The 14,499-nt window shown below is 33.1% G+C and overlaps 1 protein-coding gene across 1 annotated transcript; it reads left to right on the top strand.

Annotated features, from left to right (window-relative positions):
• Positions 1-8,316: 8,316 nt before the first annotated feature.
• TRIADDRAFT_22844 (uncharacterized protein) lies at positions 8,317-12,700 on the top strand (the record flags this gene model as incomplete). Its single annotated transcript, XM_002110804.1, has 13 exons — positions 8,317-8,377; positions 8,596-8,738; positions 8,861-9,026; positions 9,131-9,462; positions 9,710-9,964; positions 10,127-10,298; positions 10,416-10,774; positions 10,895-11,089; positions 11,199-11,450; positions 11,552-11,756; positions 11,827-12,126; positions 12,197-12,363; positions 12,476-12,700. Coding segments are annotated over 13 exons (2,832 nt in total), but the record flags the coding sequence as incomplete, so codon positions are not given.
• Positions 12,701-14,499: the final 1,799 nt, after the last annotated feature.

Raw genomic sequence — 14,499 nt, 5'->3', positions numbered from 1 at the left:
GTATACCCGACAATAGATTAAAAGACTTTTTCCTCTTTTCTCGGATGAGATAGAAAGCCTTACAAAGCAGCTGGAATAAATCGTTATTGGATGTAAAATCAACTGCAGCTCAGTAGAATAGATCCATCTTAATAATGATCTCATTAACCTTGGCTAAAATTGTCCTACCGGAAATAACTTTGGATATAATTCTGTATTAAATAGCTTAGATGTGTTTGTAAGAAACTATGGGTAGAATTGTTAATAACTGATTAGCATTATCGGACAATAATATCGATTCCATTATCACCTATAACATCCGATGGAGTGTTCGATCCTACGGTATTCCAAATTTATTAAACTTGATTTAACCGATAGAGAAATGGTTGGGTCTAATGGGCGTATATCACGTATTCTACTGCATGAGCATCAATTCAGCGCTTCTTTCATTTCTATTCTACGCGTACTTGTATAATAATTACATCTTCATTAATTGCAAGGCCCATGTAGCTATCTGAATTTGTACTATTCTTCCTTTATTTTATTAATTTATAACCTCTATAATTATGGCAAGTCCTCTTTTTCGGATGGATTTGCAGTTTCCGATGTATCGGTTCTGTCACTCTTCCTAGATTTGTTAGTTAGTAATCTTTAATTACAAGTCGCTTTATCTGATTGATTTGTAAATTCTTTTTGGAGTCGATAGATTTATTCCCAAGTTTTAGATTATTATAATTAGTTGGACTGATTAAATGCTATCGGCAGGCAGTTGCGGTATAGCATCCTTATTAGTTCTATCAATTGAAAACAGTGTTGATGTTTGTTTTCTATGCAAAGTAGATATACGTAGATGGCATCATGTCATTGTAACTTATTGAGCTTGATATCGGAAATCTCGTAGTAAGGAAATACAGCAATCTACTCATGCTTACAGAAGTAATTTGGTATTAACTATCAAGACACTTTTAACACATTCTTCGATTAAAGAAAGTTATCTACTGTCCGTATGCATTCCTTTTTTGGATTAATGCTACATTGACTCGTTACTCCTATCAAACCGGATCCGGTTTTGCCTCAATATTGAATTATGAATTGGATGGTTAGCCAGCATGCCTTCTTCGTAAACTATTAGTCAGCCAGCTTATTACCAGACTTAGATAATGTTGATAGGTAGTAGCTAGTTAGTATTCGAGTACTTGCACTAAATTATTATACAGGTTAGGATTTATGCATTGATTCACTCCGAAATAGTCAAGTTACATCAATCAATTTCATTGGGAGTCTTACAAAGTAAATTAGATTTCTTTAAAATATGAGCATTATACGAGTTATTTAATAGGTATTGCATCCATTGATTGGTATTTAGATATTCAAGCAAGTTTATCATTTTTAATGAAGATTTTTAAATTATGAGTCAAATAGATGGCGAATTTACTTATCAACTATTATCGGGTATACGAACAAATTTTTTTATCATCGATTTTCTCTGATCAAACCATGTCGCTTTTCCGTAGAATAAGTTGGTAAGCTGACTTTTAGTACAGCAGATTAGTCGAGATTGGACTATTTCAACCTCTATATTGTATAAATATAAGTGCATTCATTTATAGCTGTCTGTCTTTGGCCATCTTCGATTTACTGCTCGAACTACGAGTATGTTGATTTTAATAGACTATTGACCAGTTTTAGTTAATTGGCTACTAATACTAAGGTTATCATCTTTGGGATTATTTGGTCGAGTTGATAGATCAATCTATGGCTCAGCATTGGGATATTCCAGATTAGAGTTTATCATATTTAGTATTATTTCATCGGATTACTAGATCAGTCAATTTATCTAGTATTGGAGTGACCCAGATTAGAGTTTATGGTCATTAGGATGATTTTATCGAGTTGATGGATTAGTCGATTCGTTTAGCATTGGAATAATCCTAAGTTTAGAGTTTATCGTGTTTAGCATTATTTCATCAAGTTGATAGATTAGCCGATCTGCTTAAGCTGGAAATATTCTGGATTAGCGTAAACATCTTGCATAGCATTGTTTTATCGAGTTGATAGATTAATCGATTCGTTTAGGATTTTGGTATTCCGGATTGGAGTTTATTCCTGGGAAAGCACTCGTAGATCCATTAAGTAAACTACTAGTTGAAATTGTCGGAAGAAAGTTAATTACATATCCATTAGTCCCAAGAGTGTGCAAATGTGCAGGATACAGCAGTCGATAGTCTTTCTAGTTGGTATACTTTTCTTCCATCTCTACTACTCATTCTGAAACTCGTGAATATAGAATATCGTAGTCGATTTGCATGGCTAATGTTATTCATTTCTGTACACTAGATATTCCGGTAGTGAGATCATCGGATAACCAATTTTTATTTATTTATTTATTTATTTATTATGCAATCAATGAATTATTTATGTTACTCCGTTCTACGTTATTTCCTCATGATAAATTACAGTCAGTATATAGTACGCATAGGCGATGACAACGGTATACTGTACGGGTATAAAAGGATGGAAACTTCAACTTAGAGAGGATCCATTTTTGCTATTTATACACTGCCCGATTTCACTTCGGCATGTTGCTTTCAGAACGAAAATATTAGATATTATTGTTATGTACGGAATTTCCTTGATATTGCATTATATTGAATATATGATTCTTGACAGTTGTAAATAACTAATTATTGCGTTATTCATCAGAATTGGTCCTAACCTGGAATTAGTAGATATCCTGAGAGTATCATTTGAAATCTGAAATTTTCACATCCATTTTTATCTTCAACTCCAAGCAGTTGGGGTCCAATTTAAAATGGCGTCAAAAATGATCATTAAATACATCAATACTATGGTAATCCTGCCACATATTACTGTATCACCGGCATTTTCTTCCTCCACAAGTCCCTTGCATACCGCATTAATTTAGAGATAATTCCAATCCAAGTAATAGCCTCTTGAGCACCTATTGAATTCTTCCCATCCTTTATATTCCATTTTAATGTGTCTTCAACTCAAGCATGTAGTTACCATTTGCAATAGCGTCAAAAGTAGTTTTCAATCAATATTATAATAGTAGCCCTCCTATCTTATACTATTGGTAATTTCTTTCATCAAATTCCTTGCATATCCCATTCATAGCTATGCCAATATTAGCATTAGTAATGACTTCAAATCATTTAAGCATCAGTGAAATTTTTCAATTCCAGCCATGTTCTCTTCCACCGCTGGTAATTTGAAATGGCGTCAAAAAATAACTCTCGACTAAATACTTTGGTAATCTTGTAATATATTAACCTTAAATGCTGGTATTTTTTCTATTCTATTTCTTGCATACCCCATTCAATTTTAATTATAATAATTAGTTGTGTAGAGAGTGCACAATATCATCCTTGTACGTCCATAAGTTAAATTATTTAGTCCTTAGAATAGCTTCAAATGTATGACTATTCCATTTTAAATAATGAAAGAGGTAGCTAGGATTTCAAATGATTAGCTGGTTAGCACTGTTGACATAATACTGCCGGCTTTTCTTCCAACTTGAAGCAGCTTGGGATGATACTAATGCTCGGCTATCTCGTATTACATAGTTCGTAATCGGCTTTCTTCTTAGCAGTTCCTATTGCTAATCAAGCCTTCGTAGTGATGGCTTAAATTGAACATATTCTCTATTTAAGAAAGAGGCTGCTGGAAATAAAAATTGCACTCGCATTTAAACCTTCTTTCCCAGTGCTTTCAACCTCGCAAACTAGCGCATTAAAGTCACATGGAATGATTATTACTGGTCTATCGTATTACGTAGCTCGTACAAGTTTTCTTCTTAGCTTTTTGCTGTCAAGTCTTTGTAATAATGGCTAAAATAAAACCCATTCTACTCTAGAAAGAGGCAGCAGGAAATAAAATATTATCTGAAGAGTAAACTTATTTCTAGCTCTTTCAATCCACACAAACTATCACATTCGAAATACCAATGAATGACCAGTACTAGCCTGTCTACCGTTCCTATTATCGTCAAACTTCAATCATGGCTTAAAATACTACGTACAGTATATTCTATTCAAGTAACTAGTGCAAATAAAAAATTGCATTAGGTGTCTAACTTCTTTGTAAGCCCTTGCAACCCCTCAAGCTTGAAGTGCCATTAAAAAAAGTATCATTCCATGACTAAATGTTCTCCTGTCTACTACGTACCGGCTATCTTCTAACCTATCCCTGTTCCTGTCAAACCTTAGTTACTGTATAGCTTAAAATGCATAATGCATATTTTCTTGCAGAAAGAGGCTTTGGGAAATATAAATTGTAGTGAACTTAAAAAACTTCTTTCTAAGCCATCTCAACCCTCAAACGAGCATATAAAGAGCCATTAAAAGCATCATTGCATGACTAATGACTAAATATATATGTTATGTTACCTACAGTATATACGCATATATATAAAATAATTGTTCGCCTGTCTACCCTACATCAGCTTTCTTCTCTAACCTATCGCTGTCAAACCTTAGTCATGACTTTCAATAAAATGCCAATTCTGTTACAAAAAGAGACTGTTGAAAATCGAAATTGCAGTTAAAGTCCAATTTTTCTTTCTATGGTAGCCCCTTCAATCCCTCAAATTTGCACATAAAGAGCCATTAAAAATAATACCATTCCAATGTCATGACTTCAAACAAAATGTTTATCCTATCACAGGAAGAGGCTACTACAAATCAGAGTTTGAGTTAACGTCCAAATTTCTTTGCAAGCCCTTTCTATCCCTTCAACGTGCACATTTAAATTGCCATTAAATAACTCATGGCCGCCTGTTTACTACATGCCGGCATTTTCCTCCTCCTACTCTTTGCCCACTAGTGCATATGCATGTACGCAATGTTGGTTGATAATAATCTCCTTATGCTTAGCCGTGCATTGTTTGTCTAAGCCATATTTTCGCCAAGCCGAGAGGTTCAATGATTGGAAAGTAACCCTATGCCAGCAAGGTGTCCGTGGATTAGACAACAATCTATATTATTAAAGGCAGAAGAAATGAGGATTTGCTTATGATTGGAGTCATTGCATCACATATGTTACATGCGTAGGATTGCATAATAAGAATAATGTTCTTTTGCTGACATAGTTGTGCTATGATTTACTCTCCTCCTTTTTGTATACCCGTCTATATATTTGTTACTGTAAACGGAGGAGATGCACTCAGTAGACACGTACGCATAGAAGTAAATAATATCCAACAAATCCAATTTAATTTTACTATCACGGCGATCATAACTCAATACCTATTCATCGATCGATTGATCAACGTCTATTCTAAATTCCTTGGGCACAACTGAAAATTGCGATTGTATTTTATTCATAAAAACGCTCAAATTGCTTCTATCAACCATCTCTTTTGCGGTCTTACTTTCAATATTGATCCAACTCTGCTAAAATGGTATTAAAAAAATGGATTAGTTGTTAATTTTGATTGAATTGTTGATAGTAAAACATTTTTTATTCATCGGTAACCTTTGATAGAGAAGTGTTTGTGGTATTGATCTTGTAGAAATTCTTTTATCCTTTCTTGATATTATTTTACACTTAGCGATGATGTAACACATAAAAGGGATTACTTCAACACGGAGAATAGTGCCCTAACGAGACCTTTTGGGGGTAGCTTGAGATACTCTTTTCATCTATTTACTTTTCCATATCGCATTTGGTGTTGATTTTTATAAATACTGTATCACTTGGCTAATTGCTTTAATCGTTTTAATCGTTTTAATCCAGTCAAAACGATCTATCCTATCCTAAAGTCAATCGATCCTTCATTTATTATGTAATCCATCAATTTTCATCTATGGACATTTTCATATTGCATTTGATGTTGATTTAATTGAAGAATACTATGGTATAAATCTTGTTGAACTTCCAGTCCTAATTCATGGCAATCTATTCACTACGCAATGAATGACTTAATCCTATCTTCAAAGTAGTTCATCATTAAGTTTTTGCTTTGTTGATTGAAATAGGGATGGCTAAACCTATTTTGATAGTTTTTTCATGTTATGTTCGTCTATTTACTTTTCCATATTGCTATTTATCATGACTTTGATTGGATACTCTATCCTTGGTGGATATTTTAACTTCCGGCATGTCACGATTCATGTCGGTCTATCTATCCACTACACAATGAATAGATTGCTCCTTTCTTAAAATTATTTCATCATCCGCCTTGGCTTTCCTTGATTGAAAATATTGATGCAAAGACTATGTAAACCTGCTAAAAAGTTATTATTGACGTTATAAAATTGTACACATTTTTTTTAAAAGAGCTGGGAATCAGTATTACTTAATAAGAAAACACAGCAATTGGATACAGTAGTGGACAGTAGTTATGATTGCAAATTTTTCATTTTAATGGCTTTCAATATGATACTGTATCATCATGCAGACTGAATGGAATTAACTCAATCTCGATGATTTAAACAATTGGAGCAAAGTCTTCAATTCGTCTCCAATATCAATGAATTTTTACTTACTAATCATGAGCTAATCGAGCAGTATCATTGGATAATGTTATTGAGTAAATACAAGTAGTTGACCTAAGAAATGAAGAAAAATGAAAGTATGATAACGATCAGACTTGTAACTAGTTTATCTAAAATATTGTACAGCTATTTTTTAGGAGAACATATTGCTCTCTTGATTTGATTAAGCAATACTCATATTCTATGGGCTTATTACTCTTTTAATGAAATGTAATGCTAGGCAATTTTACGCCAATAAATCGACAAAAAATGATTTCAACCAGTCAACATTGAGCTGAATATTAGACGCCACTTTAATACTGCAGTTGAGTATATTACTGTAGCAATTCAAAAATTTTCTTAGTATAGTAAATGATCGAGCAGTATATAGAAGTGATTATAATTTTTTTTAATTTGCCATTGCTGATTTAAATTGAATCATTTACAAGAAAAAAAATTTCTAATTTCGTTAAATCCATTGCGTTTGGCATTGATCCATCTTGATTACCCCTTATTACCGTATGTTGTCTATACAAGTATTATTTATATGGATATAGATTTACTTACTCCTTTAAAATTTGGTCTGATATTAGGAACGAAGTGTTACCTTCCATCGGCAACCTTCTATTGATGAAGAACTTAATAAAGTTGTTACGATGACCGACATGGATGCTATCCGAGCAGAAGATCAGAAAACTTTGGATACACCATATACAAAATTAGCTCATGTCGATGATGAAGATATGGAAGGTAAGACAACTTTTGAAATTGTATTAATGATATCAAATAATGTAGATCACAAGATTCGACAGTGAAGTGCAGTAAAATTTCTTGCTGATATTGTCTATGTATAAATAGCAATAAATTCATCGCTCTCCATCCAATCTAGGACATCATAAGGAACCCGTCAAAACTCGACATATTGTTGAATGTGGTCGAGGAAACAAGAGTTTAAGTGCTGGTAACCTTGCTAGACGGGATCGTAGAACACAATCATTAGTGGGTGTTGAGAATAAGAGCGCTCCTATATTAGCTGACGCTGCAAGCTCTAATATCAGAAGTAGAAGTAACTCCCATAATGAAAATACAGCGGATGCAATAGTATTACCTATTAACAATGATATTCCTAACCAGAGTAATAATACTGAAAAAAAATCTACCAACGAAGTCAAAGATAATATGAGCGTTCATGAAAAGAATCATAAAACTAAAAGTAATGAAAGTATTGTACGCAATTTGGATAATCAGCAAAATACACCTGAAAAAACAGAGCATAAAAAGAAAAGAGAAGATAGTCAAAAGGAGAGAAAGAAAAAGAAAGAAGACGGTGTGAACGAGAAAAGGAAGAAAAGTGAAGATAGCGAGGAGAAAAAGGATCGTGACAAGACAAAGAAAACGTCTGGTAAAGACATGTAGAATTGCTTCCATGCGCTCAGCATTGAGTTTATCCTAACGTTATACACCTATTTCAGAGTAAATTTGCGCTATATTTAATTCTTTGAAAAAGGTTAATGTCACTTGTAATATTTCTTATACCTTGCGTATATAATAGCTGAAGATTTAGAACACGATAAACATCGTCATCGCCATCACCATCATCATCATCATCACCATCACCACGGCAAACGGCGTGGTGAAAAGGATCCAGTTTTGGTAATTATTTACTCAGTGTTTGTCCCACATATTCGAGATTTAAACGGATATATGACTTAAAATACTATACACTAAGATTATATTTATATGGTAAACTTTCATAAAATTAACTGAGCTCTTCTAATGATCTTAGACTCACTTTGTTCGATCTGGTACTGAAACGAAGTTGGATAGTGACGTTTCTATTCTTCCGACTGAACTTGAAGAAGCAATCATTTTACCTGAAAAAGATTTAGACGATATGACTAGTATGTGGTAATCTGTACTAGAATTTATTGTAACTATTCCTTAAATTATTCTGTTTACTCATAAATCGAATGTGTAGTTGTTATAAAATCTTTGACATTATTGCTATAATTTATATCATAGATTAATTTGTACAATAGTAACATTCACTTTTACAAACACTACAGTATATTAGTCTTGGGCGTAGAAGTTACTTATTGAGGCCTTTATTTTATTTCAGTTCATCGATTAGAAGATGTACCCGCAGTTCATCGTCATCCTATTACCAATAGGAAAAAAACACCGAGTAAATTTACTCAATATAGTTCTGATGGCCAACTGCATAAGAAAAGTAAACAGGTCTATGATCATACGCCTCACGAGGTGAGTTTATAATGATCTATAACCTTAGAATGGAATTTGCTCTGTTTTTGGCTGTCCGTTATCAGTTCATAACACTTCTATTTTGTGAAAATAAATCGATTATTACATTGCTGGTTACTTAGGTGTTTGTAGAGTTAGAAGAATTAAAAGGAGCAGAATGGAAGGAAACTGCACGTTGGATTAAATTTGAAGAAGATCTTGAAGAACGTGCTGATAGATGGGGTAAACCGCATGTTGCTACGCTATCTTTTCATAGTTTGTTGGAACTCCGAAGATGCTTTGAATACGGTTAGTACGAAGGAACCTTGCAAGTTTCCAACGTGGAATTATTCATGATCTATTGCCTAAAATGATTACTTTATCGTAATTTCATTGGGGTTCATTGCATATAGGCACCGTACTACTTGATCTTGAAAAGCAAGATTTTCCAGATATCGTCAATGCAATCGTAAACGATTTAGCGACCACTAATCAGCTTTCAGCTTCTGATCGAAACAGCCTTATTGAAGTTTTGCAATTAAAGCACTCTCATCATCACGATCATCATAGCAGTTCATTTTTCAAATATATGGGTTCTGTAGCACACTTAGCTGGTGATGAAGAAAATGTAGCTGAAAATGACTTACATACTCCTAAGAAAGGTCACACTAAGAGGAACAGATTCAACTGGCTACGTTCATCAAGTCATGATATTGAAGCTGCTCGTTCTACAACTGTAAGAGAGGTAATATTCCAGATGTTTTAGATAATACTGTTTTATCATTGAATAATGAGTAATGTCTAGGATTGAATGTATTTTTGAATATATTCTTGATTTGTACACTTTACTCCAATAGAAAGGAGAATGTGATATTCCAATTGTCAAATTCTCGAATTATGATGATGACAACGATACAGAAAATGGGATCACATTTTCTGTACCCAATTCGAAACCAACTGAAAAAAAATCAACTGTTACTTCTTCAAATAAGCACGAATATCATGACAAAGAACTCTTAAAAAAAATCCCAACTGGCTCAGAAGGCATGACTGTTTTAGTTGGCTCTTTAGATATGCTTGATTGTGCTGTTGTTGCTTTTGTTCGATTGTCGACTGGCCACTTACTGGATAATATGATGCAAGTTCCAATACCTGTTCGATTTTTTTTTATGCTGTTGGGCCCAAGTACAGAGTATATCGATTATCGAGAAGTTGGCCGTGCTATTTCGACACTGATGTCGAACAAGGTAAACTACGAGGATAAAGAGATCATTTAGCAGCATATTAAAATTGGATTATCGTATGAGTAGCTTTATTATCAATATCGATTTATATTCGAAGAATGGCGATAAAAAGCCTTAAAGATGTAAATTGACTTAATTAATTTTGTTGCCGTATCTCTATTTAAGATATTCAAAGAAGCTGCTTATAAGGCTAACTGTAGAGCCGACTTGTTACAAGGTGTTAATTTCTTTCTGGACGGTAGCGTTGTTCTTCCACCTGGTGAATGGGATAAAGATCTGTTAGAACCAGTTGTTAAAAGTAGACAAGTAAAATCTGAAGATGTCCCAGGTATTTGCAGTAGTATTCTGACTAATTAAGTACCAATATATACGTATGACTAATCTATAGAAAAGACGATATTTATAATTTAGATAGATTCTGTCGGCTGTTAATTGAAACTATTTTTCGTAACAGATGTTAAGGAATTTGGAAGCAGCAGTTCAGACCTAGACCCTCTAATGTATACAAAAGAGTGTGGCAGCGGACTGCTACGTGACATGCGTCGACGATATGCGCACTATTTGAGCGACTACACGGATGCATTTAATTTGCAATGCCTTACAGCTTCTGTATTTATATTCTTTGCTTGCATGGCTCCCGCAATTACATTTGGAGCTATTTTAGGAGATTATACTCAAGGAGTGATTGGTGTTTCTGAGACGATAGTCGCCACTTCCATCTGTGGTATTATTTATGCAGTTTTAGCTGGCCAACCGTTACTTATTATGGGAGCTACTGGCCCTATCCTTGTTTTTGAAGAAGCGCTGTTCGATGTAAGATTAATTCTGATAGAGAGATATAGCATTTAAGTATGCATGTGTGATCATCACATAAAATTTTAATTATATTCTTCAGACAGCTCTAAATTAACTTTTTTTACTGCTTCCTTTCAGTTTTGCCAACTAAACCACGTAGATTTCTTGACCATGCGTGTTTGGGTAGGCTTATGGGTATTTCTAATTTTATCTCTGGTCGTACTATTGCAAGGAAGTTTTTTAATACGATACCTGACAAGATTTACAGAAGAAATATTTGCGAGCTTGATATCATTGATTTTTATATATGAAGCGATTAAAAATCTTTTGAAGGTATAGTTTGTTTCGTTATTTTTACTAGAGTCATAATTTTGGCAGTTATTAATAATTTATTATATTTAATTGTTATATCTAATTATATTACATTTCTCTACTTTGCTAGATTTACGCAACTGATCCTGTTCTGTCGAACTACTGTAACGCAAGTTATGTACCGAAGAATTATGCCGGCAGCTATGCTAATTATACCTGCATGGGAAATTATACCTTACTGGATATTGATAATAATGGAACAACAAAGTGCAGTAAACCACACCCTAATACGGCATTGTTATCAACTATGTACTTTCTCGGTACATTCGGCATCATTTATGCGTGGAGAGTCTTTCGTAGGAGTAAATTTCTTGGCACTTGGGTATTTACTGCTATAAACATATCAATGCTATTTACTCTTGTTGAAACTATATCAACCTTTTGTTGACGTATTCTTGATAAAATTCTGTGGTATATTTTTAGGCGCGACACATGGTTTGTGATCTTGGCATCATGATTACTATTATTATTATGGTGCTTATTAACGTCTACGGAGTTGGAAATGTTGTTTACATTAAAAGACTTGATGTTAGGCCTGGCTTTTTAACCTTATCACCTTATCGCTATAGTTGGTTGGTTAATCCTTTTAAAATATCAATTGGTTGGATCTTTGCCGCTTTTATTCCAGGTATATTTACATTAATATCTTTTAGTTATAAGTAGATATCGAGCGTAATTATGAGTTATATCTATTTTAGCTGCTCTTGTAAGTATACTGCTATTTATGGAAATTGAAGTTACGGAACTATTAATGAACAAGAAGAATCTTAAAATGAGAAAGGGCTCAGGCTTCCATCTGGATTTAATGTTAAATGGTCTTTGCGTTGGAATTTTTTCATTATTTGGGTTACCGTGGATGTGTTCAGCCACGGTTAGATCTGCATCGCACTTAAAAAGCCTGACAGTTTATAGTAAATGCTACGCGCCGGGCGAAAAACCCCAAGTTCTTTATGTCAGGGAGCAAAGATTAACTGCACTATTGATTCATGTACTTATGGGTGAGATAAATACAAGTTACACTATTTTCAAGATAGAAAAATTGACAAGCGTTTGATATTTTTGATGTAGGTATTTCACTATACTTTACACAAGTTATTGAAGTCATTCCCTATGCAGTTATACTTGGTGTGCTGTTGTATATGGGTATTGCATCTATTACAGGAATTCAGCTTTTTAAAAGATTCAAATTACTATTTATGCCGCTCAAGCATCACAACGAAATCTATGTTAAAAATGTAAGGCCCGCTATTTGATTTATGATTTATTGTTTCCTGATCAGTCTGAATATCAACCCTTTTACATTTGTAAATGTAAAAAAATGATTTTATGTATTTTTCCCTATTTTAGGTGCCAACGCGTAAAATTTATTCTTATACATTAGTTCAAGTTTTCTTTCTAACCTTACTCTGGATTGTTAAACTGACAGCAGCAGCTATTGCGTTCCCAATCTTAGTCCTATTTTTAATTCCTATAAGAAAGGCATTAGGAAGGTTTTATACTGCCTCGGAATTAGAAGCTGTATGTACTGAAACAAATAAAATTAGCAATGATAATGTTGATCTTAAAATATAGATATATATAAAGTTAAAGTATATAATTCTAATACACGAGTAAGAGTTGTAACGTAAACCCTCAGTTACAATAAAGTAACTTGTATTCTTGTGATATGGATGATATTTTTTATACTTATTTATTTTTATTTTTCGCAGCTTGATAGTGAGGAAGATAATTTAATAAAGGAGAACGAAATTGATGGTAAACATACACGCGTGTACATTATATTGTTTTTTTAAATGCACACATTTTCTCAACATGTGTAAAATATATACTCACTATACTTCCTTCAACCACTTTAGAATATGCCTTTGGTGGTATCATGCCGGATTAAGATGGTTGCTTGCCTTAAAGACCCTGCGGAAACATGGATTGCCTTTTATACGAGATCTACAATTTCCAAGATGACAAAATATCGTACAATCATGAGGGATATTTTATTGATACAGTAGTATTATTAAACTTAAGGAGCTACATAATATGATAATACTTAAGCATGTATTATTGATGTGTTTTTAACAAGCAATATTATGCAAAAAATATGTAGTTATAGATCTGAAGGAGATCATGTCGTATAATTATTGTTTGTAATTTTCCACCAAAAGTTTTTAATACTGCCCTTATTTTTAAATCTTGAATGTAATGCAATGATAACACTTTTCAAATATAACGATGATACACGATATATAATATCAAGTACCAATATTGTAGACTAACTTATTCTAACGTGTTGTTATGTTATTAAAGCTTATAAAGGTTGCTGTTAACATTTTTCAACAATTCGCTTGATATGTAAGGTAAAATTCGTAAAGCTCAATTTATATATATTTTATATCCATGTTAGGCCATGGTTAGGTATAGTAGTATTTCATTTTTTACTACTACATAATTACACCAATACAGGTGTCCGCTTTGTACAAATGATTGCTTTAATTAGTAATTGGATTTCGATATACATAAAATCAAATTAGTATCTTTACTAACGTGAGAGAGTTTTGCCTACTAGTAAACAGTGATTTTAGTGTTAGACTTTGAGTATGAATTTTTTCCTAGAAAGTTTGGCTGTTTAGCAGTGACAACTGCATTATGTTGTCCGTTTGTTGATAATTAGGTATAATCTTATCAAAAATGAAGATGCACTCTTGTTTATAGAATTAATTTTATTGACATAATATAAATAAGTACTATATTGCTAAAAAAATATGGTAATGTATTGCTGTGAATTCTGTGTCTTAGGCAGGCTGACGAGATATTGAACAGGATTGTATTTGCTATGCTAGAATGCAATACTAACTGTATACGATTGTAAAATCTATTATGTAAAATTGGAACGACCTGCTATCCTTCAGAAATTAATATGCGCGTATTAGTATAGGTATGACACTTTTATAACACGTAGCTAGGCTGTTTTAGTGGCTACAAGATTAGTAATTGTCACGTAGAGATATGACTATGCGTATATTCATAAAAATAAAGGCTAATTCGCGCTTTCGCAAAGATCACTTGGTTGTCGATTTTTGAATAAATCGTATGATTTAATGGAATAGGTGCTAGCTCAAATGAAATTTAATATAGCTTCTCAAACTGCGCTACATACGTAATAAGAGTATGTATCTAACGGCAATGGATTAGTAATTTCTATTTACCTATAATCTAGTGTAGTACTGTGTCTACACACTCAAATATCAACCGGCAATGAATGAAAACTTTGTTATGATAAGTCATCAATACATTGATGATTTATTTGATCACCTGTTATTAGCTGTGATACATTATTATTGTTGTTATTAATAGCATGATGCAAAAAATTTTATTAA

Source organism: Trichoplax adhaerens, genomic scaffold (genome assembly GCF_000150275.1).
Source record: "Trichoplax adhaerens TRIADscaffold_3 genomic scaffold, whole genome shotgun sequence".
NCBI classification, from domain to species: domain Eukaryota; kingdom Metazoa; phylum Placozoa; class Uniplacotomia; order Trichoplacea; family Trichoplacidae; genus Trichoplax; species Trichoplax adhaerens.
This window is presented reverse-complemented; position numbering and strand designations above follow the sequence as displayed.